This window comes from Triticum aestivum, chromosome 7A (genome assembly GCF_018294505.1).
Source record: "Triticum aestivum cultivar Chinese Spring chromosome 7A, IWGSC CS RefSeq v2.1, whole genome shotgun sequence".
NCBI lineage: Eukaryota > Viridiplantae > Streptophyta > Magnoliopsida > Poales > Poaceae > Triticum > Triticum aestivum.
Genome location: NC_057812.1, coordinates 494,374,428 through 494,399,493, shown reverse-complemented (window position 1 = coordinate 494,399,493; position 25,066 = coordinate 494,374,428). Strand labels below are relative to the sequence as shown.

Below are 25,066 nucleotides of genomic sequence, written 5' to 3'. Positions count from 1 at the left end.
CTGAGCTCAAATCCTAAGGAGAGCGGGACGCCCCCAAAGGCCCCTTCCTCCAAACAGGTGCATAACACCGAGGCTTCGTCCTAGAAGGACCCCGGCCAAGGAGGAAAGGAAGAAATCGTGAAGGCAGTGCCTGGAGGTCAAATCGCAGGGGCCGGACACATGGGGGAAAAGATTCCCATGGGGTCTGACGGCGGGGGCGATCCTGAGTTCGGCTCCCCACCGGATGCGATTCCAAAGGCCTATACGGCTCCAGAATCAAGAAGGCAGCCTCCTTTGGCTGGAGGGGGCGTGCCTGTTCCACCGGCGACCTCTGTCCATCCAGAGGTGTCAGATTCTTTGTTGGTGGCGTTACAAGACGCCTCCATCGTTGACGAACACCGTGCCCTTATGGGTGCGGTGATTGAGAAGATTCAGTCAACTGAGAGTGGACTGAATGAAGCCTGTATCATCCTTATAAGAGGCTTTGAGGTATGTTTTATAAGTTGCCGAAGAGTGTCATAGTATAGATAGTAGCCCCTGATACACTATTCGGTGAAAGAAAGAACCGGACAGGGGATCACATTGATGATCACAGGAAGACTCATTGAATGATATTGATTTCTCTTCTGTTTCAAGCAGATACCTGTAGCAGCTGCTGCCTCTCGTACTGCGGAGATCTCCAGACTGAATCAAAGTCTGGAGTGGGCCATAGAAGAAATTGGCCAATTGAAAATGCAGTTGAGGGATAAACAAGGTATGCACAAGCGTTGCGTGCATTTATTGTGAAATAGATGTTCAGTATGAAATAAGCCGCATAATTTGTGCTAGGGGTTATGACCGAAGTCGAGGCCCTCAAATGGGCCGTTGCCGAGGCCGAGGAAAAGGCAGCCACGGAGCGGACTCTTCATGAGAAACACGAGGCCAAAGTTATTAAAGCTGAGCAGGAGCTGCAAGAGGCCACAAGTAAATGCGAGACCTTGGAGCCGAGTTTAACGGAGAAAGAGTCCAAACTCACCAAGGCGCGTCAAGCCACGAGCGATGCCCGGGGGGGGGAACCCAAAGCGCCCTGCAGGGGATCCAAGAGGCGAGGAAGATCACGGCGGGTAAGGATTTTCCCATGTAAAGCAAGTATTTGAAGGGAAAACTATGTTTCTGATTGTGAATCCAGACTTCTCAGGTGTATTTGCCGAGCTACCTCATAGCATATCAGATGCCGCTCAATTCTACCGAGCCGAAGGAAGGAACACCGCCGATAAGCTCTTTTGGTCGCAGTATTTGGTGCCAAATTATCTGGTGCCTTTTGCTGATCAATTGAAATAGCTGATCGAACTGCATAAGGCGGTGGAACTAGCCATGAAATATATGGTTATCCGGCTATGGCCTGCCGAGCCGATTCCAAGCAGCTACTTCGGGCTCGTGAGGCAGCTTGTAAGCGCTTGCCCTTGACTTGACGTCATCAAGCGGTTGGTCTGTATAGAAGGAGCGCGAATGGCTTTCGCCCTCGCAAAGGTGCACTGGGGGAAGATGGATGCCGAAAAGCTAGTGACCGAGGGACCGCCAGAGGGGAAGGAGCACCGCAAGCCCGAATTATATTATAAGAGTGTCCTGAAAGGATCCTACCTTGCAGCGGAGCTATGCACCAAGGACATTATATTTCCATGAATGCCGATCATGTTGTTCTTTGTAATGTTTGAACAAGGTCGTTTATATGTCGCCTGTTATATAAAAGTTTACCCTCCTGTGCGGCCATTTTTATGTTAAGACTGAGAGTTGGCCAGTCGTCGGCTTTTGCCCCCACGTAAGAAGTACGGGGGTGTTCAGGATAAACCTGAGCACTCTTTATCCCAGTTTTGGGTCCTCCGAAGGAGGTGCTCAGCACAACGAACTAGGCAATTGGACTATAGGGCTTTATCACTCTCACTTAGCCATAGGAGCTTTAGTATGGTCGGTGCAGCCCCTTGTGTTCGGAAGACCGTACTAGGGGCTCTATAAGCGCCTGATCGGAGAAAAAGCCGATCCATCGCACGCTGCATTGGTTATGGCATTATGTGGGAGAAATCCTTAAAGATTTTGTGACCGCTCAAACAGCTGATCAGCTCTCGCTGTATCATGACAGTCAGTTTTCGGCTTTCTCTACTGAGGTGGTCATCTAGAAGAACCGGGACACAATCGCAGTAGTTCTCCCAGTTCTACCTTAGCCGATATAGCGGAACGTAAGGTACCAAAACATGGGAGCCGGGCAAACCCAACTATTGACCCAAGACATGATTCGGAGCTGATGCATATAATGCTATAGGTTCGGGGTGCCGAACTTCCATGAAGGTGTTCGGACTTTTATTGCCGTGTTACGGGAAAAACGAAGCCCCTGGCATATTTAAGGCATGTCGTTGTGTACGGATGCCACTTGACGAAATGATTTCGATAAGAAATAATCAGCAGGTAAACGTCATATAAATCCACTTGTTGTATTTGAATAATACGTCTATGTGTATGGGTACAAGTAATGTGATAAAAAAGGAGTTGTGATAGCAGAACCTGCTGTGACCAGGGGGAAGAGGTTGAGTGCGGATCTGTATTATAGCCGGACGTTCGCTGCGGGGAATGTCTAAGGATCCCCTGACGCATTCAAGCTGCCTCTGTGGAGTCCGTCTTGGTTGGTGCAAAGGTGAACCTGCAAAGGAAATATAAGAAATGTTTGCATGCCGGAGGGTGGTTGAACCGCTGAGTTCGGCCTATCATGGCCTTCGCTGGAGTGTTTAGTTGAGCTCTGGACGAGCCGGGGTATCCTTCCGCGAAGTAGTTTGGAGCCCCTTGACGGTGTCCGAGAGCCTGGGCGTCGACTCGAGGTTCGTCTGCAAGGTGCTGCTCGTTGTTTCTGCTGCTAAGGCAGTGATGTATTTGTTCGTGACGAAGGAATGTTCGCCCTTGCCATGAACCGTGATGACTCCATGTGGACCGGGCATTTTGAGCTTACGGTAGGCATAATGTGGCACCGCGTTGAATCGAGCGAACACGGTTCGCCCGAGCAGTGCTTGATAGTCACTGCGGAAAGGGGCGATTTCGAAGATTAACTCTTCGATACGGTAATTTTCTGGTGATCTGAAGATTACCTCGAGGGCAATGGAGCATGTACAGCTAACCTCCATACCTAGTATGATCCCTCTAAAAGTGGCTTTAGTGGGCTTGATCGCTGAATAATCGATGCCCATCTTGCTCACTGTGTCCTGGTAAAGCAGATTTAAACTGCTACCTCCGTCCATAAGGACTCGAGTGAGGTGGAACCCGTCTACTATTGGGTCGAGGATTAGCGCGGCTGGATTGCCCTGATTGGCGTTAACCGGACAATCTGTGCGGTTGAAGGTGACCGGCCCTAGCTTATATTGTGGGACGGCTAGTTCCGTTAAGCCGCCATCCCTAAGGGTGCATATCTGGTACAAGTTGGCAATTTGGCTGGTATCTACCACATTCACTGATTGAATATGGGGGGGGGGGTTTCTTTTGCCCTCCTGTGTTCGGTGATCTGGGCTCTTCATCGCTATCGTCGCTTTGAGACCCCTCTTTGTCCTTGGCGCCTGCCTTGCCGGCTTGTTTGAAGACCCAGCATTCTCTGTTGGTATAGGTGGCTGGCGTTTCTGGGGTGCCATGAATTTGGCATTGGCGAGCGAGTATGCGGTCCAGACTGGATGGACCCGGATTTGTATTTTTGGGTGGCCCTTTCCGCTGACCGGACTTTGAGCCCCTGAACCCGGCATTAACTGCCGTATTTTTGGCGTTTTCACCATATTTGCGACGCTTGTGTTTATTGCGTCGTGGTTTGCCGTTGCTATCCCTGGCTTCTGATATGCCAGGTTTGCTTGCTGTATTGGTACTACGAGCCAACCAGCTATCTTCGCCCGCACAAAAGCGGGTCATAAGTGTCGTGAGGGCTGCCATGGATTTTGGCTTCTCTTGGCCGAGGTGCCGGGCGAGCCATTCCTCACGGATATTATGCTTAAATGCCGCTAAGGCCTCTGCATCCGGACACTCGACAATTTGGTTCTTCTTGGTTAGGAACCGGGTCCAGAATTTCCTGGACGATTCCCCTGGCTGCTGAGTTATATGACTTAAATCGTCAACGTCCGGCGGTCGCACATAAGTGCCCTGGAAATTGTCCAGGAATGCCTCTGCCAGGTTCTCCCAACTTCCGATGGAGTTTGCCAGCAAGCTATTGAGCCAATGCTGAGCCGACCCTTTGAGTTTTAGCGGGAGATACTTGATGGCATGTAGGTCATCCCCACGGGAAATGTGAATGTGGAGGAAGAAGTCTTCTATCCATACCGTGGGGTCTGTAGTACCATCGTATGATTCGATGTTTACGGGTTTAAACCCTTCTGAGAATTCGTGATCCATTACATCATCAGTGAAGCATAAGGGGTGTGCGGCGCCTCTGTGCCGGGCTATATCGCGACGCGGTTCATACGAGTCTTGTCTGCCGTGTTCGGCTCGGCCGGATTTGATTTTAGTGTATCCGGCGTGACGATCATCGTCGCGTATTGGTGCGTGCCCCCGTGATCCATAGATCGATCTTGCATGTTTTGCCTTGTTTTCCAATACGTCTCGCAGGTCCCGTGTGTTGCCCCGGGCCTTGGTATTTTTGTTTGAGTGGCGGCGGGGTGCAGGCTGAACTTCAGGCTGAAACGCCTCTCTGGCTCGGCCACGAGGTGGCTGGTCAGCCGCATCGTACACTGGTGATGTAGGTCTCAATGCTTCCCCCTCGAGGTGAGGTAGCAACCTGTGCTTTGGGTAACTCTTGGAGGGGCGCTCGAGTTCGTATTCCTCGGCCGCATGGACTTCGGTCCATCTGTCTGCTAGCAAGTCTTGATCAGCTTGAAGCTGTTGTTGCTTTTCTTCAAGCTATTTGCTGTGGCCATAAGCCAGCGCTTGAAGTGCTCCTGCTCGACGGGATCCTCGGGCACGATAAATTCTTCGTCGCCGAGGCTCAGCTCGTCTTCGGTGAGAGGCATGTAACTGTCCTCCTCTGATTCTCCATCTGCTACCTGCTCTGGAGGGCTAGCTTGTTCACCCTCCCGCTCTAAATCGTGCTTGGGGGGATTGTTGTCGTCTTCGGCACTATCCAGAGTGTTATTATCTCTTGTGCCGGTGTCACTACTTTTGCTATGGTGGGACTTAGAGCGGCGCCGCTGACGTCAGCACTTGGGTTGCTTCTTGGAGGGTTCATCCTCCGCTGTTTCGTCGCCATTGCCTTCTTTGGGGGTGTCCACCATGTATATATCATATGATGAGGTAGCAGTCCAGCACCTTGTGGGCGGTGGTTCTTGTTCGTCTCCTGCATCGTCGTCCATACCGTCGATGTCTTCGGAGTCGAAGTTGAGCATGTCGGTAAATCATCGACAGTGGCTACTAAGTGGGTGGGCAGCGAATTTCTTCGTCGTCCGCATCCCATTCTAGCCGGACATAGTTCGGCCAAGGTTCTCCTGACAAGGAGAGAGACCTTAATGAATTTAGCACATCGCCGAAAGGTGAGTGCTGAAAGATATCCGCGGAGGTGAACTCCATGATCGGCGCCCAATCGGATTCGATAGGCACGGATGTAGGCGGCTCGGAGTCCGTGGCTGGAGACGAATCCAGTGGTTCGGCAACACGACTCTCATAAGGGGTGAAGTCAGTATCCGGCTCCATCGCCACTGAGAGTGCGTCCTCCATGGCGGGGTCTATCCCTCCGTCCTCGGATGGCGCAATTTGCTCTGGATTGAAGGCCGAAGTAGTTGTAGGTGTGATCTCCTGAACATTGTCCGACGGCAGAGATAAATCATGCTCGTCGTGATCGTGCAGCGCACCTGACATGGGCTTGAATCTATCGAAGATCAAGTCTCTGCGGATGTCCGCAGTGTATTTTAGGTTTCCAAACCTGACCTGATGGCCAGGGGCGTAGCTCTTGATCTGCTCCAGATGGCCAAGCGAGTTGGCCCGCAGTGTGAAGCCGCCGAATACGAGGATCTGTCCGGGGAGGAAAACCTCGCCCTGGACCGTATTGTTAACGATGATCGAAGGAGCCATCAAGCCTTATGGTGACGGCACAGTGGAACTCTCAATGAAAGCACGAATGTCAGTGTCAAAACCGACGGATCTTGGGTAGGGGGTCCCGAACTGTGCATCTAAGGCGGATGCTAACAGGAGGCAGGGGACACGATGTTTACCCAGGTTCGGGCCCTCTCGATGGAGGTAATACCCTACGTCCTTCTTGATTGATCTTTATGATATGAGTATTACAAGAGTTGATCTACCACGAGATCGTAGAGGCTAAACCCTAGAAGCTAGCCTATGGTATGATTGTATGTTGTCCTACGGACTAAACCCTCCGGTTTATATAGACACCGGAGGGGGTTAGGGTTACACAGAGTTGGTTACAAGGGAGGAGATCTACATATCCGTATTGCCAAGCTTGCCTTCCACGCCAAGGAAAGTCCTATCCGGACACGAGACGAAGTCTTCAATCTTGTATCTTCATAGTCCAATAGTCTGGCCAAAGGATATAGTCCGGCTGTCCGAAGACCCCCTAATCCAGGACTCCCTCACCACGAACGAACGGGTGGAGGGGAAACCCTAGCCCGCGGACAAAGTGAGGGAGGAATACAACCCTCTCGTGGGGTTCTAGTGTGGGGACGATCTGTCCCGCCGTCGGGAGATGGTGGCTGATTTTCTTGGCCAGATACCCGGCCTCCCGAAGCTTTTTGATATCCTTCTCTCGGACGATAGAGGCCATCCATTTGCCTCCTACTCCGGATCTGGACATATTTGGAAGACCCTTTGTGGGCAGAGAAGGTGAACGCTTGGGGCGCTGGAGCCTAACCAGAAGGGAATGAATTAGGAAGAAGGCGTGGCTGAAAAGAGTGAATCTGTGTCCCTTTATAAGGGCGGAAGAGGCGATGCGCGTCCCCACTCGCCTGATAAAACCTCTCATTCCCCAAGCACCGTAATTGATGGCGCAGTTGGGTTACCCACATCCGTATTGATGAGAATCCCGTGATAAGGGGACACGATCTCTGCTTCGACAAGACGTGCCAAGGAAACCACCTCGCGATATGTGTAGTAGCTGGTTGAGAAAAACGGTTCGAATAATGACCGGCCACGGTATGATGTCATGCTGTCAAACGTGTCAGCAGATTAGATTTGTGGAAATACTATTCTCTCTACGGTGGTATGTGGAACTTGTTTTGTAGAGCCGGACACTATCCTTGTGTTCAAAATATTCTATGGAGTATTCGGAGGAAGAGCCCGCCTTGCAATGCCGAAGACAAATCTGCGCGCCGGACTCATCGTCATTAAAGCCTGGTTCAGGGGATACTGAGGGAGTCCTGAATTAGGGGGTCTCCGGACAGCCGGACTATATCCTTTGGCCGGACTGTTGGACTATGAAGATACAAGATTGAAGACTTCGTCCCGTATCCGGATGGGACTCTCCTTGGCATGGAAAGCAAGCTTGGCAATACGGATATGTAGATCTCCTTCCTTGTAACCAACTCTGTGTAACCCTAGCACCCTCCGATGTCTATATAAACCGGAGGGTTTAGTCCGTAGGACAATATACAATCATACCATAGGCTAGCTTCTAGGGTTTAGCCTCTACGATCTCGTGGTAGATCAACTCTTGTAATACTCATATCATCAAGATCAATCAAGCAGGAAGTAGGGTATTACCTCCATCGAGAGGGCCCGAACATGGGTAAACATCGTGTCCCTCGCCTCCTGTTACCATCCACCTTAGACGCACAGTTCGAGACCCCCTACCCGAGATCCGCCGGTTTTGACACCGACACCGAGTTTGCCTGACCAACTCTCTATTTGCCTTTTACCAAAATCGGTCCCACCGAGTGTAATCGGTCTCACCGAGATTACGTTATGCCCTAACCCTAATGGAATCGGTACCACCAAGTTGACATGTCGATCCCATCGAAAACCCTAACGGTCACATTATGAACTAAATCGGTCTGACTGAGTTGTATGATTCGGTCCCACCGAGTTTGGTGATTTGTGTGTAATGGTTAGATTTTGTGTGGATGCTATTTATACCCCTTCACCCACTCTTCATTCATGGAGAGAGCCATCAGAATATGCCTACACTTCCAACATACATTTTCTAAGAGAGAATCACCTACACTTGTGTTGAGGTCAAGATATTCCATTCCAATCACATAAATCTTGATCTCTAGCCTTTCTCAAGTTGCTTTCCACTCAAATCATCTTTCTACCAAATTCAATCCTATGAGAGAGAGTTGAGTATTGAGGAGACTACCATTTGAAGCACAAGAGCAATGAGTTCATCATCAACACACCATCTATTACCTTTTGGAGAGTGGTATCTCCTAGATTGGTTAGGTGTCACTTGGGAGACTCCATCAAGATTGTGGAGTTGAACCAAGGAGTTTGTACGGGCAAGGAGATCGCCTACTTCGTGAAGATCTACCCTAGTGAGGCAGGTCCTTCGTGGGCGATGGCCATGGTGAGATAGACAAGGTTGCTTCTTCGTGGACCCTTTGTGGGTGGAGCCCTCCATGGACTCGCGCAACCGTTACCCTTCGTGGGTTGAAGTCTCCATCAATGTGGATGTACGATAGCACCACCTATCGGAACCACGCCAGAAATCTCCGTGTCTACATTGCGTTTGCTCCCTCCAAACTCCTCCCTTTACCTTCATATGCAATTGTTTTACATTCCGCTGCTATACTCTTAGAATTGCATGTGTAGGCTGATTACTTGTTTGTGCTAAGTTGCTAAAATCTGCCAAGACTTAAAATTGGGAAAAGGCTAGATTTTATTTGGTCAGTCTAATCACCCCCCTCTAGACATACTTTCGATCCTACAAGGAACCTTCTGGAAGCTTCCTCGTACAATACTGAAAAAACCAAACTTTCCACATATGAATCTTTACCCCCGGATCATACCGGAGCTCCTCGTGACGTCCCGGATCCCAGCTGGGACTCCGAACAACCTTCGAACTTCACCATACTAATATCTCAATAGTGCCCTAGCGCTACCGAACGTTAAGTGTGCGACCCTACGGGTTTGAGAATCATGTAGACATGACCGAGACTCCTCTCCGTTAAATAACCAATAGCAGGACCTGGATGCCCATATTGGTTTCTACATATTCACGAAGATCTTTATAGGTTGAACCACGATGTCCGTATGCAATTCCCTTTGTCCCGCGATATGTTACTTGCCCGAGATTTGATCGTCGGTATCTCCATACCTAGTTCAATCTCGTTACCGGCAAGTCTCTTTACTCGTTCAGTAATACAAGATTCCATGACTAAACTCATTAGTCACATGCTTACAAGCTTCTTGTGATGTCGTATTACCGAGAGGGCCCAAAGATATCCCTCTGTCACACGGAGTGACAAATCCCAGTATCAATCCATGCAACCCAACAAATACCTTTGGAGATACATGTAGAGCACATTTATGATCACTAGGACCACCACGAAACTACTCCCTCCACCACGCCGACGCCATTGAAGGACACCGGCCCGCGTTGCCCACAGCCCGCACCGCCGGCTGAAGATGGACGCCAGATCGGGACGGATCCCGATCCGCTGCCACCCCCTTCGCTTGCACAATCTGCCATCTCAAATCCCGCCGTACGCCGCATGTCGCCACCGTGTGGATCTGTCGACACACCACTGCGACCCTCGCCATTGTGGTGTCCCAGCCCAGTCGCTCTCCCTGTCGCCCTCTGTTGCTTGCCTTAACCAACTTTGTACTTGAAGGATTCATAGTCCTTGATGTAAAATGTGTGTGAGCTAATAAATAATGCCTTTTGGTGCCTTCTCAGTTCAAAAAAAATAAAATAAATAGCGGATCTGCGAGGCGCAACTCCAATGGGGTGACCCAAACGGACGCTGATTTTGTTCGCTTTTTGTCCGTTTGGGTCGCCCGTCCGCCTGTCTGCATCCGCTATTTCGTTTGGGTCGGCCGGTGCGCCCAACGGAAGCCAGACCCATTTTGTGCATATCCGCGTCGGCATTCAGTCAAACACCTGGTGGGCGAGCTCCCGCGCGACCTCACCCTGCGCCCGCGAGCTCACCTCCGCCGCCTCGCCCGCAGCTCGCCGGGCCCGCCGCGCGCGCCCCACCCCCGCCCCGCAGCTCGCCGCGCCCGCCCTGCAACTCGGTCACACCCTCGCGAGGTCGCCTCCGCCGACGCCCGTGCTCCGGTCGCGCGCTCGCACCAGCACATGCATGCAAGCAGCCGCCCCCGCGTAGACATCACACGCAGAGCACGAGCAGCTTCATGACAAGAGGCTCCGTGCACAGCTTGATGCCAGCTTCCAATGATTGTCTGACTAGCATCCGACGAGTATCTGACCTGCATCCGACGAGTTTCCAACCAACAGTCGTGCAGCCTCGCCCCGCGCCCCGCCCCGCAGCTCCCGCACCGCCGCGCCCGTGCCCCGTCGCATGCGCCTCGCCGGCTTTGCAGCAGCTCTTACCCCGGCCGCGCACCGCACGCCACCCGCGCTGTGTGCCCCTCCCCGTAGCTCCGACCCCGTGCCACTCGTGCCCGAGCTCCGCCCGCAGCAGCTCGCCGGGGCTGCAGTAGCTCTCACCCCGGCAGCGCACCGCACGCCACCCGCGCTGTACGCCAGCAGCAGCTCGCGCCTCGCCCCGGCGAGGTCGTCGAGAGCATGGGGTCGCGCGTGTTCTCGCTGTGGAGGTGCACCGCCTGCGCGGCGAGGTCGTCGAGAGCATCCGCTTGGCTTGGCGTTGCCCCGGCTCCGGTGCTTCTTCGGCGCTGCCCCCTTGCTCCCTGCTAGCTCGCGACGGAGGCCGAAGCGGCCGGTGGCGGGGCACTGTGGGGCGGATGAGAGAAAGAGAAAAAGAGGAGAGAGGCGGGGGTGGGATGGGTGGGTGGCTAACAAATGGGCCAGTGCTCGCATGCAGCGGACGGAGGCGAACGAGTAGGCCACAGAAAGCGTTCGCTTTGTGTCCGCCGCGGACCCAAATGTGTCCCAAATTTGGGATGAACATGGGTCTGAGCGGACACGAAACGGACAAAGGACGGACGGTGTGTCCATTTAGATTGCCATGTTGTGCCAACTTTTGTGTTCGAATGACCCAAACAGACAAAATGGATCGCCCCATTGAAGTTGCTCTTACTGAAAAATGGAATGTTTAAAATCAGTCGGATGATTTGTTGGTTTCATCATCCGCGTCCACTGCCGTTCGATCGCTGTGGGGCGAAGCCTCTCTCTGTGCCCACACGAAGCTGCCCATCTATCTGATTCTGACCGCGCAACCGTGGTAGTGGCTAGACGCACACCTAAAGCTAAGTGGTCCCAGTAATTGTTTAACAATTCCATTCCGTTTCTACTTTCTCATGTGGTGTTTACCCGCGTAGCTACGCATGTACGTGATGAAGTATTCTCAAGAGGAAACACGTAGCAAGTAGCAAACAAAGATTCCAGAACACCATATTCTTGACTGTGGGTGTTTGTTGGATTTGCTACTAGCAAGCTCATGGTGTCATGGTTGCTTGGATAATGCTTAGGGTAGTGTTCTTGACGCCTTCGCCGCTGCCGCCGTCGTCGAAGCATAGAACCATTGCATCATCATCGGAGCAGCCGGGCTGCCGTCATAGCATCGACGAAACAGTCGTGACATCGTCACAACATTGTCGTAGCAGGGTAGCATGTTGTCGCAACATCGTCGAAGCAACTAGGCCTTCGTCTGCCTTCATCATAGCATCACCGCGGTTGTCGAAGCACGCGGTCGCAGCATCGCCATGACCGTTCGAAGCATGCCGTCGCCGCGGTTCGTTGCAGTATTGTTGCGGCTGTTGAAGCATGCCATTGCAAAATCATCGAAGCATCTGGGTTGCCATTGTAGCATCACCACAGCTACCGAAGCACCCACTGTCCTCATCGAAGTACGTGGTCGCAGCATCGCCGTGACCGTTCAAAGCATGTTGTCATTGCGGTTTGTTGCAGCATTGTCGCGGCTACTGAAGCTTGCCGATGCAACATCATCGAAACAGTCGGGTTGCCATCATAGCATCACCACGGCTACCAAAGCACACATCGTCATCGTTAAAGCAGGCCGTCACAACATCATTGAAGCAGACAGGTTGCCGTTGTAACATTGCCGTGACAGTCAAATTACACCGCGGCCATCAAAGCTTGTCATCCCAACATCACCGAGGCAGACGGGTATTGTCGCAACATCACCGTGGCCGTCGAAGCATGCCGTCGTGCGACCGCCGCAGCCATGCCTCACACTACGCCCGCAAACAGCCGAGACCACCCTGGTCTTTTTGAAGCAGCTTATGTCGTGAGAATGGATGACTTTGCTTTTTTTTAGGGAAGGTACTTACCTGAACTAGAAGCACCTCGCTGGGTCACATGTGCGTTGCAACAATAACCTTCTCTACCCGCAAAAAAATAAACAATAACCTTCTCTGGAGTCGCTGCTGCGCATGCCATTAGTCAAACTAGTCGGGGTGGGATAGACATGTGAAAGCGGCTCCCGTGATCAGCTAAGAGAAGAAATAAATTAAAGCGTGGAATCAAGTGGATCGTACGGCTTACAGGACATGCTGGACCAACCATCGGGTGGCTAGCGACCCGGCTGATCCCACGCGCGGATCAGCCGGATGACGCCTAGCATCTGCCCTGAAAAATTGCTTCAAATTTCGATCCACCCACTGCTGGACATCGCCAAAACCCCAGCCAGCCGGCCAACCGTCCCCGGGAAGCAAATCAAATGGAGATCGAAATAGAGCCCGACTCCCCTGCTCCCATGCCGCCCTCCGGCGACATCGCGGTCGCCGACGGGACCGCGACTCTCTCTCCGCCACCGTCGCGGCCACAGGGCCCCGCGTCGCCGTCACCGTCCCTCTCTCCTCGGGATGACGTGCCCCCCCTCTCCCCTCCCCGCAACAGCCCCACCCGGCGCCGCCGCTCTAAGCCTCTTCGCGCCGCGGTCGTCGACCAAGGCGCGGGTGCCGTCGGGTCTCCGCGAAGGAAGCGCCGCGGGGCGGGGGAGCCGCGCGCGGCCGCGTCGCCCGGGAAGAACGTGAGGCGGGCGCGGCGGCGGCTGGACAACGATGGCGGGAGGGAGTTGACGGCGAACGAGGCCGCCGATGAGGAAGCGGCGGGTAAGACCCAGAGAAGAAAGACCGCAGCGCAGCCTCTGGCAGCCGTGAAGGAGAAGAAGGGTTCCAGCTTGGCTTTGGTGCCTTACCCTCCCATCAATCCAACCCGAGGTAACTGAGCAATCGCTAATTGCCTCGTACACTAATTGCCATTTTAGGGTTCATAGAATGCAGGACACAATCCTATAGCTTTTGGTTGATGTAGGAAATGTTGCTTCATTTTATCTCTGTTAGGCGATATTGTTCTTGGTGTTGCAAGTTGCAATTCTATTTATGCACAAGTAACAGCATGGAAATTGCAAACTGTTGTGCAGGCATAGGGGCTTATCTAGCTTGTGGATATCTAACTGTACAAGTTACGTCCATGTATTTACTCTTGGGTTTTACAAGTTTGTGGTTGTAGAAAGTGCTGTCACCTCCTTTCTGTAGGTCTTGGTGGATGTAAATTATGCTAAATTTCTATTATTTCTGCATTGATTTGTGACATTTTTATGGATTGTGTCAAAATAATTTCTGGCGCTGTATCCAAGTCCTAGCTAAGAATGAGTGTTTTCAGTTTTTGATTGTGATGTTGGTAAAGTCTGCTGCCTCTTTTCACCATTAATCCATACATGAATGGTGGTACAGTAGGGTGTTGAATATGAGCCTCAAATAATTCTCACTTGCTAGCTACAACCTACAGCGCTGTTAGAGTAGGTAGAAGATCTTGTGAAGCGGACACAACACATGAGATTGAATCAAACGAGTCATGGCACTGTCCAAAGGTGTATGGGGGATGGTACATGACCGTAGACCACATGATAGTCCAAGTCCATGCTGCACGCTGTATGCTGACTGTATGGACCAACGAGGTTGATTTTACTCCATTGAGTCGCAGAGGGTCTGATTTTGGCAAACCCAAAAGGTCTATGGGGACTGTCTGTCTTTGTTGTGGATAGTTCACAACCAGGAAAAGCAGGGAGCTCCAGATTTGCTGTAATTTCACCAACCTGAGACCAAAATGGCACAAATTTAGCTAAAGGTCCTAAATAAAAATGTTAAACATTTGTGTGTATTTATATCGGCCTAAGCTATAGATTTAGCACATCACGATGGATAATTGGATAGACTACCATTACCTTTTCAACATGCTTCTATAAGTTCGTAATTGTTTCTATTCAAAAATTGTTTCTGATACAACTAACCTGGATTGGGTTATTTGTTCGGACAGGGTAATATATAATTTTGATGCAAATCCCTAACCAAAGCCTACACACTATCTGACTCAAAGTGTCCACATCCATTTCTCCCGACCAATTTTTTATTTTGCCTATCAGTGTATGAGTGAAACTTTTTTATCAGTACTTGGTAGATAAACCATTGTCTTGTTCATACATGTCATTCATAATTTAACAGATTATTCCAGAAAAGTAGTATTTTTGTACTGTACTGTGCAATTATTATCATGTGTCTTGCTGTTTGATATGCATTTCTTGTGGTATGATGGTGTAAGTTACATATGTGTCTTCCCTTGCTAATGTTGTTATTCCTGTTTGAGTACCAGGTGCAGAGAATGTAGAACAGTTTGATTGGGAAGGTCTTTGGGAAAGGGTTGTTGACTTGGTGATGTGGAAGAATGTTGGGAGATCAGCATTTTGGTTCGGCTCTGGGTCCATGCTTTTCGTCTCTTCTTCCTTTTCAAGAGACGTCAATTTCAGGCACGTGCAACTTCTGCTGTAGTTCATCCATACATTGTTCAGCATGTTACACATTGAAAAATTATGCTGGTGGTATCATAATCATCCATATATGGAAATTACCACTGCAAATGGACTCGACTGTCCAGTGTCATGTCAATCATCATAAGTTCTGCAGGATACTGTTGGCATCACAGAACCGTCTATTAGGGGTATAAAGTGACATTCTAGCACTTACGCCTATCTCTTCATTAAAACAATAGTTAGTTCGCCACTTAAGGTCAAGATGGATTTTGTTGGTGAAAAATGGATTTATTCTTGTAGTTATGAAGACATTACTTTTCTTATTCGGAAAAACTGAAATGCAATTTGCAACAAAATTTTAGAAGAAATTGGGACAAGGTAAGAGCATAAGATCAAAGCTTACACTGTCTTAATGTCATGAATAAATTTAAGCACAGTCGCAAAAACATAGCTGCGTGGTCGAGGAATCGGGTCACAATTGATATTTTTTTGAAGCTCTTACGGTTGTAAAGCAGGGAAATAGAAAAACGAGTGGCACCTTGAAGTCCTGAAACATGCTGCTGCTGCTTGCTGGAATCCCCTGCCCCTCTGTGCACTCTGTTTTCACTCAGTGGTGAAGCAGGGGTACCAGTGCCACATATGGGCGACGAGGGCCAGATAAGGGTAAAGACAGTTCATGACAGAGCTTGGGCCCATTGGTTGGCGATGTAGACTGAGAGCAAAGTGAGAAAGAGAGGAGAAATATGGAAGTAGGAAGGCAAGGATAAGTATACTATTATCAAGAAATAAATCTCATGCTAATGCCCAAAACCATAACGACAATGTCACGTTTCACTATTTCGGCCTATATGCTGTCCCTAGCGAAATTGGTTTGTTTGCAATGGTATTTTCCTGAACACTGAAGTATCCAATGGCCCTAACCTAATTTTATTGTACATATTTATAGTTTGCCATTTGAATATTGCCCTCTACTTTGCAGTCCAATCAAGATACTTTGCCATTTTGGTGTTGTGACGTTGGTCTTAGCTTTCTTCAAAGATTCCATTCCTCAGAGGTACAATATAATAATGTTCTCTCTTGAGCTAGGTAACAGTGTCAATTTTCCTTGCTATCTGTGAAATCATGTTTATTTCAAAGCTGTAACAGGCAGAACACTGAACAAGTAAGGAGTTTCCAGTTGACTGAGGAAGATGTGCTCCGGGTTGGCCGAGCTGTCCTGCCAATTGCTAACTCTCTCATATCTATGTCCCGAGTGATCTTCTCTGGTGATCCATCCATGACTCTGAAAGTAAGCCTTACATTTTGATTCTACGCTCTGTTTTCTTCAGAGTACACGCATTTTCTTTGAGCAATTCTGAGGCCTCTGATTCCTTAAATATCAGGTGTTTCCTGTTCTTCTATTTGGTGCTAAGTATGGCCATCTGTTCACAGTATGGAGGCTTCTAGCAACAGGTATGATTGCATGGCAAAGAGCAGTCAAACGCTTGCATGACTTCACCTTTGTATCATCTTGTGTTTAATGAAAATTTACAGGATTCTTTGGTTGTTTTACACTCCCAAGACTCTATAGCTGCTATTCAAGTCATATTCATGAAAAAGGTAGGCAGCTTGTACAATTTACTGCTGAAATTACCTTTTAATGGAGCAAGGAGTCATAAGTTGTATTTTGTCAGTTGAAGGTTTGAATGCCCGGATTCTGAATGCATGGAAGTCCTGTCCCCGCAAGAAACTTGTTGCAGCTGCTGCAGTGACGACTTTCTGGAACTTGGTTAGTGTGAAGACACGTGTAATGGCTGGTACGTCGTTGATAATCGATTGGACTGAAAGTAGTTCGAAACAACTGGCTCATATAAACTGCTTGACTGATTCTTATGTTGGTAGAAATTAAGGCCAATCGGATGCTGTTAAACAGCACACTTGTTCATTGATATGCTTCATTTAAGGTTACAGCTCAGAAGACAGTTAGTACTTTCTGAAAAAAAAAGTTGGCACAAGTGGTTGCTCAACCCTGCCCAGTTGATTTTCTAGAAGAGATGAGACTAAGGTCACCCATAAAAAATCTCACATATAATGGGCAATAATCAGCATAGCGGGTTTTCGTATTTTTCCGGTGTAGACAATTCACAAAGCAACATCAAGTTCATTGATTGTCTTTTCTTAAATGACCTGTTCTTGGTATTTGCCTGAAGCTGGCTAAATTAGTCGGATTCTAATTTCATCATAAGGAGGAATTCAGCAAGGAAAGCTAGTGAAAACATAATAGGAAATGTTTGTCTGTGTCCCAACTAGAATCTCATTGCCACTAAACTGATGCATCGTTCTTTCAAATGCTAGCACTCTGCTACTACTGTCGGTATAAAGGTCGTAACATGGATATTCTTGGAGCTTGTTGGCTCATTTAAAGATGCATTTATGTTGGTCCTTAAAACTGAGCACAAGCTCATATGCTCCGAAGCATAACTGCAGATTTCTATATCACAATTTGTTGTTTTATTCAAACATGGTAAAGTTTTAACTCTGCAGCATCTCTTTGTGCAGCCTTCGTTTCCGCGGTAGCGCTGCGCTACCACTATCAGTATGGACGAAGTAGCAGGAATTCAGAGGGGGTAATGCGGCGACAGCAGCAGCAAGAAGCAATGGTTCTCGAAGACTGACAAGCTGTCTCATGAGCACGGCAGGTGCCGACATATGTGAGCAATTCTGTGGTTTCAAAGCGAAAGCAAAAAATAAAAATGCTGCAAAATTGCATCCTCATATCTCGGTGGCAGGCGCAATGGCTGTGATGTATTGGTATTGGTACATCTTGTTGCCAATATGGTACTGTTGGGGAATATTTCCAATCAAGCATGAGATGATCTGGTTGCACGCGTGACTGCTTGACACCCATATCTGTTGAGGGGTCCTATATGTTGATGCTGTGTTCATTTCAAGCTCGATGTGCCTGTGATGTGTTTTGCTGGTGTGTAAAGCGCCAACTCTTTTTGTGCTTTGAGAATCTCGTCTGAACGACGGGGTGAATATGCCCTGTCTAAATGGGCCAGGTGAGACATCTGTGAGAAACGCCTTCATTTGCAGGAAACTTTCATGGCCCGTCACTCTTGAGAATTGTAATCTGATTGAAGGGCACTATGATCGTTGGAGGTCATCATTTTTATTTTTTCTGAGGAGAATAACCCTCGGCCTAGAGTGATGCATGCAGCCATATTATTAAAACAAGTGCAAAGACAAGTCTCAAGTGTAAGTCTGGCTCACAAAAGCTGACCGTCATCACGCTGAGCGGGTGTTTAACTCAAATCTGGTTAATTTAAGTTGGGAACTAAAACTCCAGTTCAGTTTGAATCTTTATAGTTTCAAATCAGAAATTAAAGTGTGATCCTTTCATTTTTAGTGCCAACTCATATGCACCTAAAAGAAAAACTCTAATTCATACAAGGATTTACGAATCGGAACAAGGAATCTTCAAGCCTTGATTTCAGTTTATTTCGAGTTCAAGTTGGTTGTCAAGATCAGGAAACAAGTGAACAAAAGTGCTGGCTTTAGCCATCGGGAGCTTTATTGCAAATTTTCGCATCCATGAAATCAAAATGCAGGACATGTTCCTTTGGTAGTAATACACACACAAGTTACAGATAGTGCAGTGTTACTGAAAACTTCTAAAAAGAGTTATATATAGAACACTCAGTTGATAAGTGGAAGCTAGTTGTAGAGCCAGACAATAGGGGCGAACAGAGAAGTACAGCCAAATCGAACAGGTAACGCCTTCATGGTACACTATTATTCAGATGAAGCTTGAAGATGATAAGCTGCTCCCAGTTTTGTTAGGCAATGCAGTCAAGCCCCAGGCACCCAATCCACAAGCTCCACACCACCTTCCTCATCTGAACAAAAAATGGACAAACAGTTAACCGTTGCAAGGCAGTAAAGCTAGAGCAGGGCGGTTTGTAATAAACACCCACGTACCTTTCGAGGTTTTTGGTATGCGAGCGGCCGTGGCACCTTGTAGAGGTCCTCGTCCACCGCCCCGGTAGCAGCCACGCGCTTCGTCGCGCCGGCAGCAGCCGCCCTCCCGGTCACGCCGCCGCCCAGCTCGCCGCCGTCGCTCTGCTTCTCCCCGACTTCTCTCCTTATCACCTGAACGAGACCACCCAAAAAATACACCAGGGGAATCAGTCTGGAGACCACCCAAAAAGGTGACGAACAATGACAAGCCTGGAGACCCAAAGCATATCGTGTGTGCGCACCTTGATCTGGGGCGGCTTGCGTGGAGACGGCGAGGCGCCGAAGAGCACGAGGCCGCCGCCGGCGTCGCAGCAGCGGCGGTGGCGCTTGAGCAGCCTGGCCTGCATGGCGAGGTCGAAGTACTGCGTGATGGGCAGGTCGCTGCAGTAGTTCCACAGCCCGAACGCCGGGATCTGGCACCCTATCATCCTCTGCTCGACAGGCACGTAACGTAACACACTCGCATGAGCACCCAACGATGCAACACGAGCTAGCTAGAGAACCAGGCCAACAGCGACATATGCTTTGTTTGACTCACCTCCATCTCCATGTCCATTCGTCCGTGTGTGGTGTGGGCGAGAAGATCGTTCGTTGGATTGATCAGGCCGGTCAGGCGTCGTCGTGACTAAAGCATCGGAAAGGTGATGGCGGATTTATGCTACCGCGGATGGGAGCATTTGGTCGTGGGGTGGCAGCCGGTGCATCCACACAGGCCGCGTAGGGGGAGCGTGCGCCATTCAATTGCTGCACGTAGAAGGGCAGGCAGGGGGAGCAAAAGGCTGGGCGGCCTGCATGCATGCTGCTCGCTGCGCGCAGCTGCGTTGAGTAATAATACACGGCGGCCGTACGTGCGCACTGTGATATGCGCAAAGCGAACATGCTCTCGAGCGTTAATAGATACTACTGGTGGGTGAGTTAGTAGTTAGCTCGATCCGGCCATGGGCGACGCTGACATTCAGGCCCGGGCTTGGATGAAGGTTCCACGGAGCCTGGTCACTCAGTCATGGATGGTCATCGTTCACCGTTAGGCTGGCTGCTCGTCCGTAGCGGCCAGCGGAGAATGAGTGCCGCATTGACGATTCACGCCGGTCGCCGGCAGGTTTTAACTGCTGCGAGCGCGGCTGGCCGGCCGGGAAATGCATGCATGCAACAAAGATTGCGATCTCTGCTGGAGTTACTCCACCCATGACCACGGGCTATTTATTAGGTACGGGCCGGGTCGCATGCATGCCTGCACACCCACTCACCGGCTCACCGCCAGCCGCCAGGGACACTCGCTCCCGTCCACGCTGCAATCAACGTCTCAAAGACTCTGCTATAAGCGCTTAGTAGTAGAGAGAGGAACCCCAGATGCCATGGGCACCAGCTTGGAGGGTTCTGTAGAGCAAGGAAAGCGCTGAAATGCCTACTAGTGCTCGGAAGATTCAATCCCCGAAGGCTCTTGAATGGTGGGAACCTTCCCAACAGAAGTAGAGGGTTTTCCTCCCAAGCCCTCCATTGCCACTGATTCTTTGTAACCTGCCCCCTCGTATAAAGAGGTAGGTGTTCCGAATTTTCTTCTTCAAGAAACACAAATAACCTTATACATTTTATTGCATTGATAGAGAGAAGACTCGTTACAAGCCCCAAGAAGGACACACCCAATAGCCCAAGGAAGGCCACACCAAACGCACAACACAACGTCCCTAGACACCAATCGTAACTCCCCCTAAGAGCAAACCCGCAAGCATAGACGGGCCCGCCAGAGCCCACTGCCTAGCCTCTGACTTCGTGTCGAGGAGACGGTCGAGGCTGAGACGAGCATCGTCGAAGATGATTGCATCATGATGCTTCAGATGCACGAAGCCACCAGCTAGATGACCGAGGATGTGCCCTTCCGAGCCGAGGTAGGAAGCGAGTGGCAAGGTTCTTTCCACCAACCCACAAAGCCCGCCTCCTCATCTGGTTCACTAGCAGTGGACCTGATCCAGGAGAGTAGCTTGTGCCAGACCATGCATGAGAAGAGTAGCCAGAGAGGAGGTAGTCTATCCTCTCCTATGACTGGTCGCACAACACACAACTTGTTGTGTGCTGCATACCACGAGGCGCAAGACGCACCATGTTCCAACAACGATCCTCGCAAGAGAGCTTTTGGTGTAATTTCCCGACAATACTCATGGGGTGATGCACGTAGCAAGAAGCCCAGATGGGAAAGTGACGGTACCGAAAACCATCGTCCTCGGTAGGGTGGAGAGCGCGACCGGATGTTCCAGAGGGGGTCGCTGAAGGAAATATGCCCTAGATGCAATAATAAAGTTATTATTTATTTCCTTATATCATGATACATGTTTATTATTCATGCTAGAATTGTATTAACCGGAAACATAATACATGTGTGAATACATAGACAAACAGAGTGTCACTAGTATGCCACTACTTGACTAGCTCGTTGATCAAAGATGGTTATGTTTCCTAACCATAGACATGAGTTGTCATTTGATTAACGGGATCACATCATTAGGAGAATGACGTGATTGACTTGACCCATTCCATTAGCTTAGCACTTGATCGTTTAGTTTGTTGCTATTGCTTTTTTCATAACTTATACATGTTTCTATGACTATGAGATTATGCAACTCCTGTTTATCGGAGGAACACTTTGTGTGCTACCAAACGTCACAACGTAACTGGGTGATTATAAAGGTGCTCTACAGGTGCCTCCGAAGGTACTTGTTGGGTTGGCGTATTTCGAGATTAGGATTTGTCACTCCAATTGTCGGAGAGGTATCTCTGGGCCCTCTCGGTAATGCACATCACTTAAGCCTTGCAAGCATTGCAACTAATAAGTTAGTTGCGAGATGATGTATTACGGAACGAGTAAAGAGACTTGCCGGTAACGAGATTGAACTAGGTATTGAGATACCGACGATCGAATCTCGGGCAAGTAACATACCGATGACAAAGGGAACAACGTATGTTGTTATGCGGTCTGACCGATAAAGATCTTCGTAGAATATGTGGGAGCCAATATGAGCATCCAGGTTCCACTATTGGTTATTGACCGGAGACATGTCTCGGTCATGTCTACATAGTTCTCGAACCCGTAGGTCCGCACGCTTAAAGTTTCGGTGATGATTGTATTATGAGTTTATGTGATTTGATGTACCAAAGGTAATTCGGAGTCCCGGATGAGATCGGGGACATGACGAGGAGTCTCGAAATGGTCGAGACGTAAAAATCGATATATTGTATGACTATATTCGGACATCGGAAAGGTTCCGAGTGATTCGGGTATTTTCGGGGGTACCGGGGAGTTACGGGAATACGAGGAAGAAGTAATGAGCCTCATGGGCCAAGTGGTGGAAGAGAGGAGGCAGGGCGCGCGGCCCCCCTAGCCCAAACCGAATTGGACTAGGGGGTCGGCCCCTCTTTCCTCTTTTTCCTCCTTCTCCTTCCTTCTCCTTCTTCTCCTTCCTTTCCTCCTCCTAGTAGGAGTAGGAAAGGGAAGTCCTACTCCTACTAGGAGGAGGACTCCTCCTCCTGGCGCGCCCATAGAGGGTCAGCCGGCCTCCCCCCTTGCTCCTTTATATACAAGGGCAGGGGGCACCTCTAGACACACAAGTTGGTCAGTTGATCTCTCCCAGCCGTGTGCGGTGCCCCCCTCCACCATATTCCACCTCGGTCATATCGTAGCGGTGCTTAGGCGAAGCCCGACGTCGGTAGCAACGTCATCACCGTCACCACGCCGTCGTGCTGACGGAACTCTCCCGTGAAGCTCTGCTGGATCGGAGTTCGCAGGACATCATCGTGCTGAACGTGTGCTGAACTCGGAGGTGCCGTGCGTTTGGTACTTGGATCGGTCGAATCATGAAGATGTACAACTACATCAACCGCGTTGTGCTAACGCTTCTACTTTCGGTCTGCGAGGGTACGTGGACAACACTCTCCCCTCTCGTTGCTATGCATCACCATGATCTTGCGTGTGCGTAGGAAAATTTTGAAATTACTACGTTCCCCAACAGTGGTATCAGAGCCTAGGTTTTATGCGTTGATGTTGTGCACGAGTAGAACACAAGTGAGTTGTGGGCGATATAAGTCATACTGCTTACCAGCATGTCATACTTTGGTTTGGCGGTATTGTTGGATGAAGTGGCCCGGACCGACATTACGCGTACGCTTACGCGAGACTGGTTCTACCGACGTGCTTTGCACACAGGTGGCTGGTGGGTGTCAGTTTCTCCAACTTTAGTTGAACCAAGTGTGGCTACGCCCGGTCCTTGCGAAGGTTAAAACAACACCAACTTGACAAACTATCGTTGTGGTTTTGATGCGTAGGTAAGAACGGTTCTTGCTAAGCCCGTAGCAGCCACGTAAACCTTGCAACAACAAAGTAGAGGACGTCTAACTTATTTTTGCAGGGCATGTTGTGATGTGATATGGTCAAGACATGATGCTAAATTTTATTGTATGAGATGATCATGTTTTGTAACTGAGTTATCGGCAACTAGCAGGAGCCATATGGTTGTCGCTTTATTTTATGCAATGCAATTATGCTGTAATGCTTTACTTTATCACTAAGCGGTAGCGATAGTCGTGGAATCATAAGATTGGCGAGACGACAACGATGCTACGATGGTGATCAAGGTATCGCGCCGGTGACGATGGTGATCATGACGATGCTTCGGAGATGGAGATCACAAGCACAAGATGATGATGGCCATATCATATCACTTATATTGATTGCATGTGATGTTTATCTTTTATGCATCTTATCTTGCTTTGATTGACGGTAGCATTATAAGATGATCTCTCACTAAATTTCAAGATAAAAGTGTTCTCCCTGAGTATGCACCGTTGTCAAAGTTCGTCGTGCCCAGACACCGCATGATGATCGGGTGTGATAAGCTCTACGTCCATCTACAACGGGTGCAAGCCAGTTTTGCACACGCAGAATACTCAGGTTAAACTTGACGAGCCTAGCATATGTAGATATGGCCTCGGAACACTGAGACCGAAAGGTCGAGCGTGAATCATATAGTAGATATGATCAACATATTGATGTTCACCATTGAAAGCTACTCCATTTCACGTGATGATCGGTTATGGTTTAGTTGATTTGGATCACGTGATCACTTAGAAGATTAGAGGGATGTCTTTCTAAGTGGGAGTTCTTAAGTAATATGATTAACTGAGCTTAAATTTATCATGAACTTAGTACCTAATAGTATCTTGCTTGTCTATGTTTGATTGTAGATAGATGGCTCGTGCTGTTGTTCCGTTGAATTTTAATGCGTTCCTTGAGAAAGCAAAGTTGAAAGATGATGGTAGCAATTACACGGACTGGGTCCGTAACTTGAGGATTATCCCCATTGCTGCACAGAAGAATTACGTCCTGGAAGCACCGCTAGGTGCCAGGCCTGCTGCAGGAGCAACACCAGATGTTATGAACGTCTGGTAGAGCAAAGCTGATGACTACTCGATAGTTTAGTGTGCCATGCTTTACGGCTTAGAATCGGGACTTCAACGACATTTTGAACGTCATGGAGCATATGAGATGTTCCAGGAGTTGAAGTTAATATTTCAAGCAAATGCCCGGATTGAGAGATATGAAGTCTCCAATAAATTCTATAGCTGCAAGATGGAGGAGAATAGTTCTGTCAGTAAACATATACTCAAAATGTCTGGGTAACATAATCACTTGACTCAACTGGGAGTTAATCTTCCTGTTGATAGTGTCATTGAGAGAGTTCTTCAATCACTGCCACCAAGCTACAAGAGCTTCATGATGAACTATAACATGCAAGGGATGGATAAGACAATTCCCGAGCTCTTCGCAATGCTAAAGGCTGCGGAGGTAGAAATCAAGAAGGAGCATCAAGTGTTGATGGTCAACAAGACCGCCAGTTTCAAGAAAAAGGGCAAAGGGAAGAAGAAGGGGAACTTCAAGAAGAACAGTAAGCAAGTTACTACTCGGGAGAAGAAACCCAAATCTGGACCTAAGCCTGAAACTGAGTGCTTCTACTGCAAGCAGAATGGACACTAGAAGCGGAACTGCCCCAAGTATTTGGCGGATAAGAAGGATGGCAAGGTGAACAAAGGTATATGTGATATACATGTTATTGATGTGTACCTTACTAGAGCTCGCAGTAGCACCTGGGTATTTGATACTGGTTCTGTTGCTAACATATGCAACTCGAAACAGGGACTACGGATTAAGCGAACACTGGCAAAGGACGAGGTGACGATGCGTGTGGGAAATG

The 25,066-nt window shown here is 49.2% G+C and overlaps 2 protein-coding genes across 3 annotated transcripts; one reads left to right on the top strand and one right to left on the bottom strand.

Moving 5' to 3' along the window:
• Positions 1-12,635: 12,635 nt before the first annotated feature.
• Positions 12,636-17,923, top strand: LOC123147761 (reticulon-like protein B17). 2 transcript variants are annotated; one of them, XM_044567070.1, is made up of 8 exons: positions 12,636-13,239; positions 14,672-14,825; positions 15,808-15,882; positions 15,966-16,116; positions 16,211-16,280; positions 16,362-16,427; positions 16,502-16,624; positions 17,367-17,923. In XM_044567070.1, the coding sequence occupies exons 1-8, from the start codon at positions 12,738-12,740 to the stop codon at positions 17,480-17,482; spliced, it is 1,257 nt and encodes a 418-aa protein (XP_044423005.1). In that variant the 5' UTR covers positions 12,636-12,737; the 3' UTR covers positions 17,483-17,923. The 2 variants fall into 2 exon arrangements, with proteins under 2 accessions (XP_044423005.1, XP_044423006.1); XM_044567071.1 differs by having other exon boundaries at positions 12,647-13,239; positions 15,975-16,116; positions 17,367-17,758.
• Positions 17,924-18,379: 456 nt separating this feature from the next.
• On the bottom strand, positions 18,380-19,544 carry LOC123147762 (uncharacterized). Its single transcript, XM_044567072.1, has 4 exons — positions 19,366-19,544; positions 19,070-19,258; positions 18,789-18,959; positions 18,380-18,706 (listed from the first exon to the last, which is right to left on the bottom strand). The coding sequence occupies exons 1-4, from the start codon at positions 19,381-19,383 to the stop codon at positions 18,647-18,649; spliced, it is 438 nt and encodes a 145-aa protein (XP_044423007.1). The 5' UTR covers positions 19,384-19,544; the 3' UTR covers positions 18,380-18,646.
• Between the last annotated feature and the right edge of the window lie 5,522 nt (positions 19,545-25,066).

What these genes read in the sequence shown, in the direction of transcription:
- LOC123147761 (XM_044567070.1), top strand. Translation starts at nt 12,738, where the DNA reads ATGGAGATCGAAATAGAGCCCGACTCCCCTGCTCCCATGCCGCCCTCC. An exon ending in TCCCATCAATCCAACCCGAG is followed by an intron (nt 13,240 to 14,671) that starts GTAACTGAGCAA and finishes TTTGAGTACCAG; the next exon opens with GTGCAGAGAATGTAGAACAG. An exon ending in AAGTCATATTCATGAAAAAG is followed by an intron (nt 16,428 to 16,501) that starts GTAGGCAGCTTG and finishes GTATTTTGTCAG; the next exon opens with TTGAAGGTTTGAATGCCCGG.
- LOC123147762 (XM_044567072.1), bottom strand. An exon ending in GCAAGCCGCCCCAGATCAAG is followed by an intron (nt 18,960 to 19,069) that starts GTGCGCACACAC and finishes GGTCTCGTTCAG; the next exon opens with GTGATAAGGAGAGAAGTCGG. An exon ending in CATACCAAAAACCTCGAAAG is followed by an intron (nt 18,707 to 18,788) that starts GTACGTGGGTGT and finishes TTTTTTGTTCAG; the next exon opens with ATGAGGAAGGTGGTGTGGAG.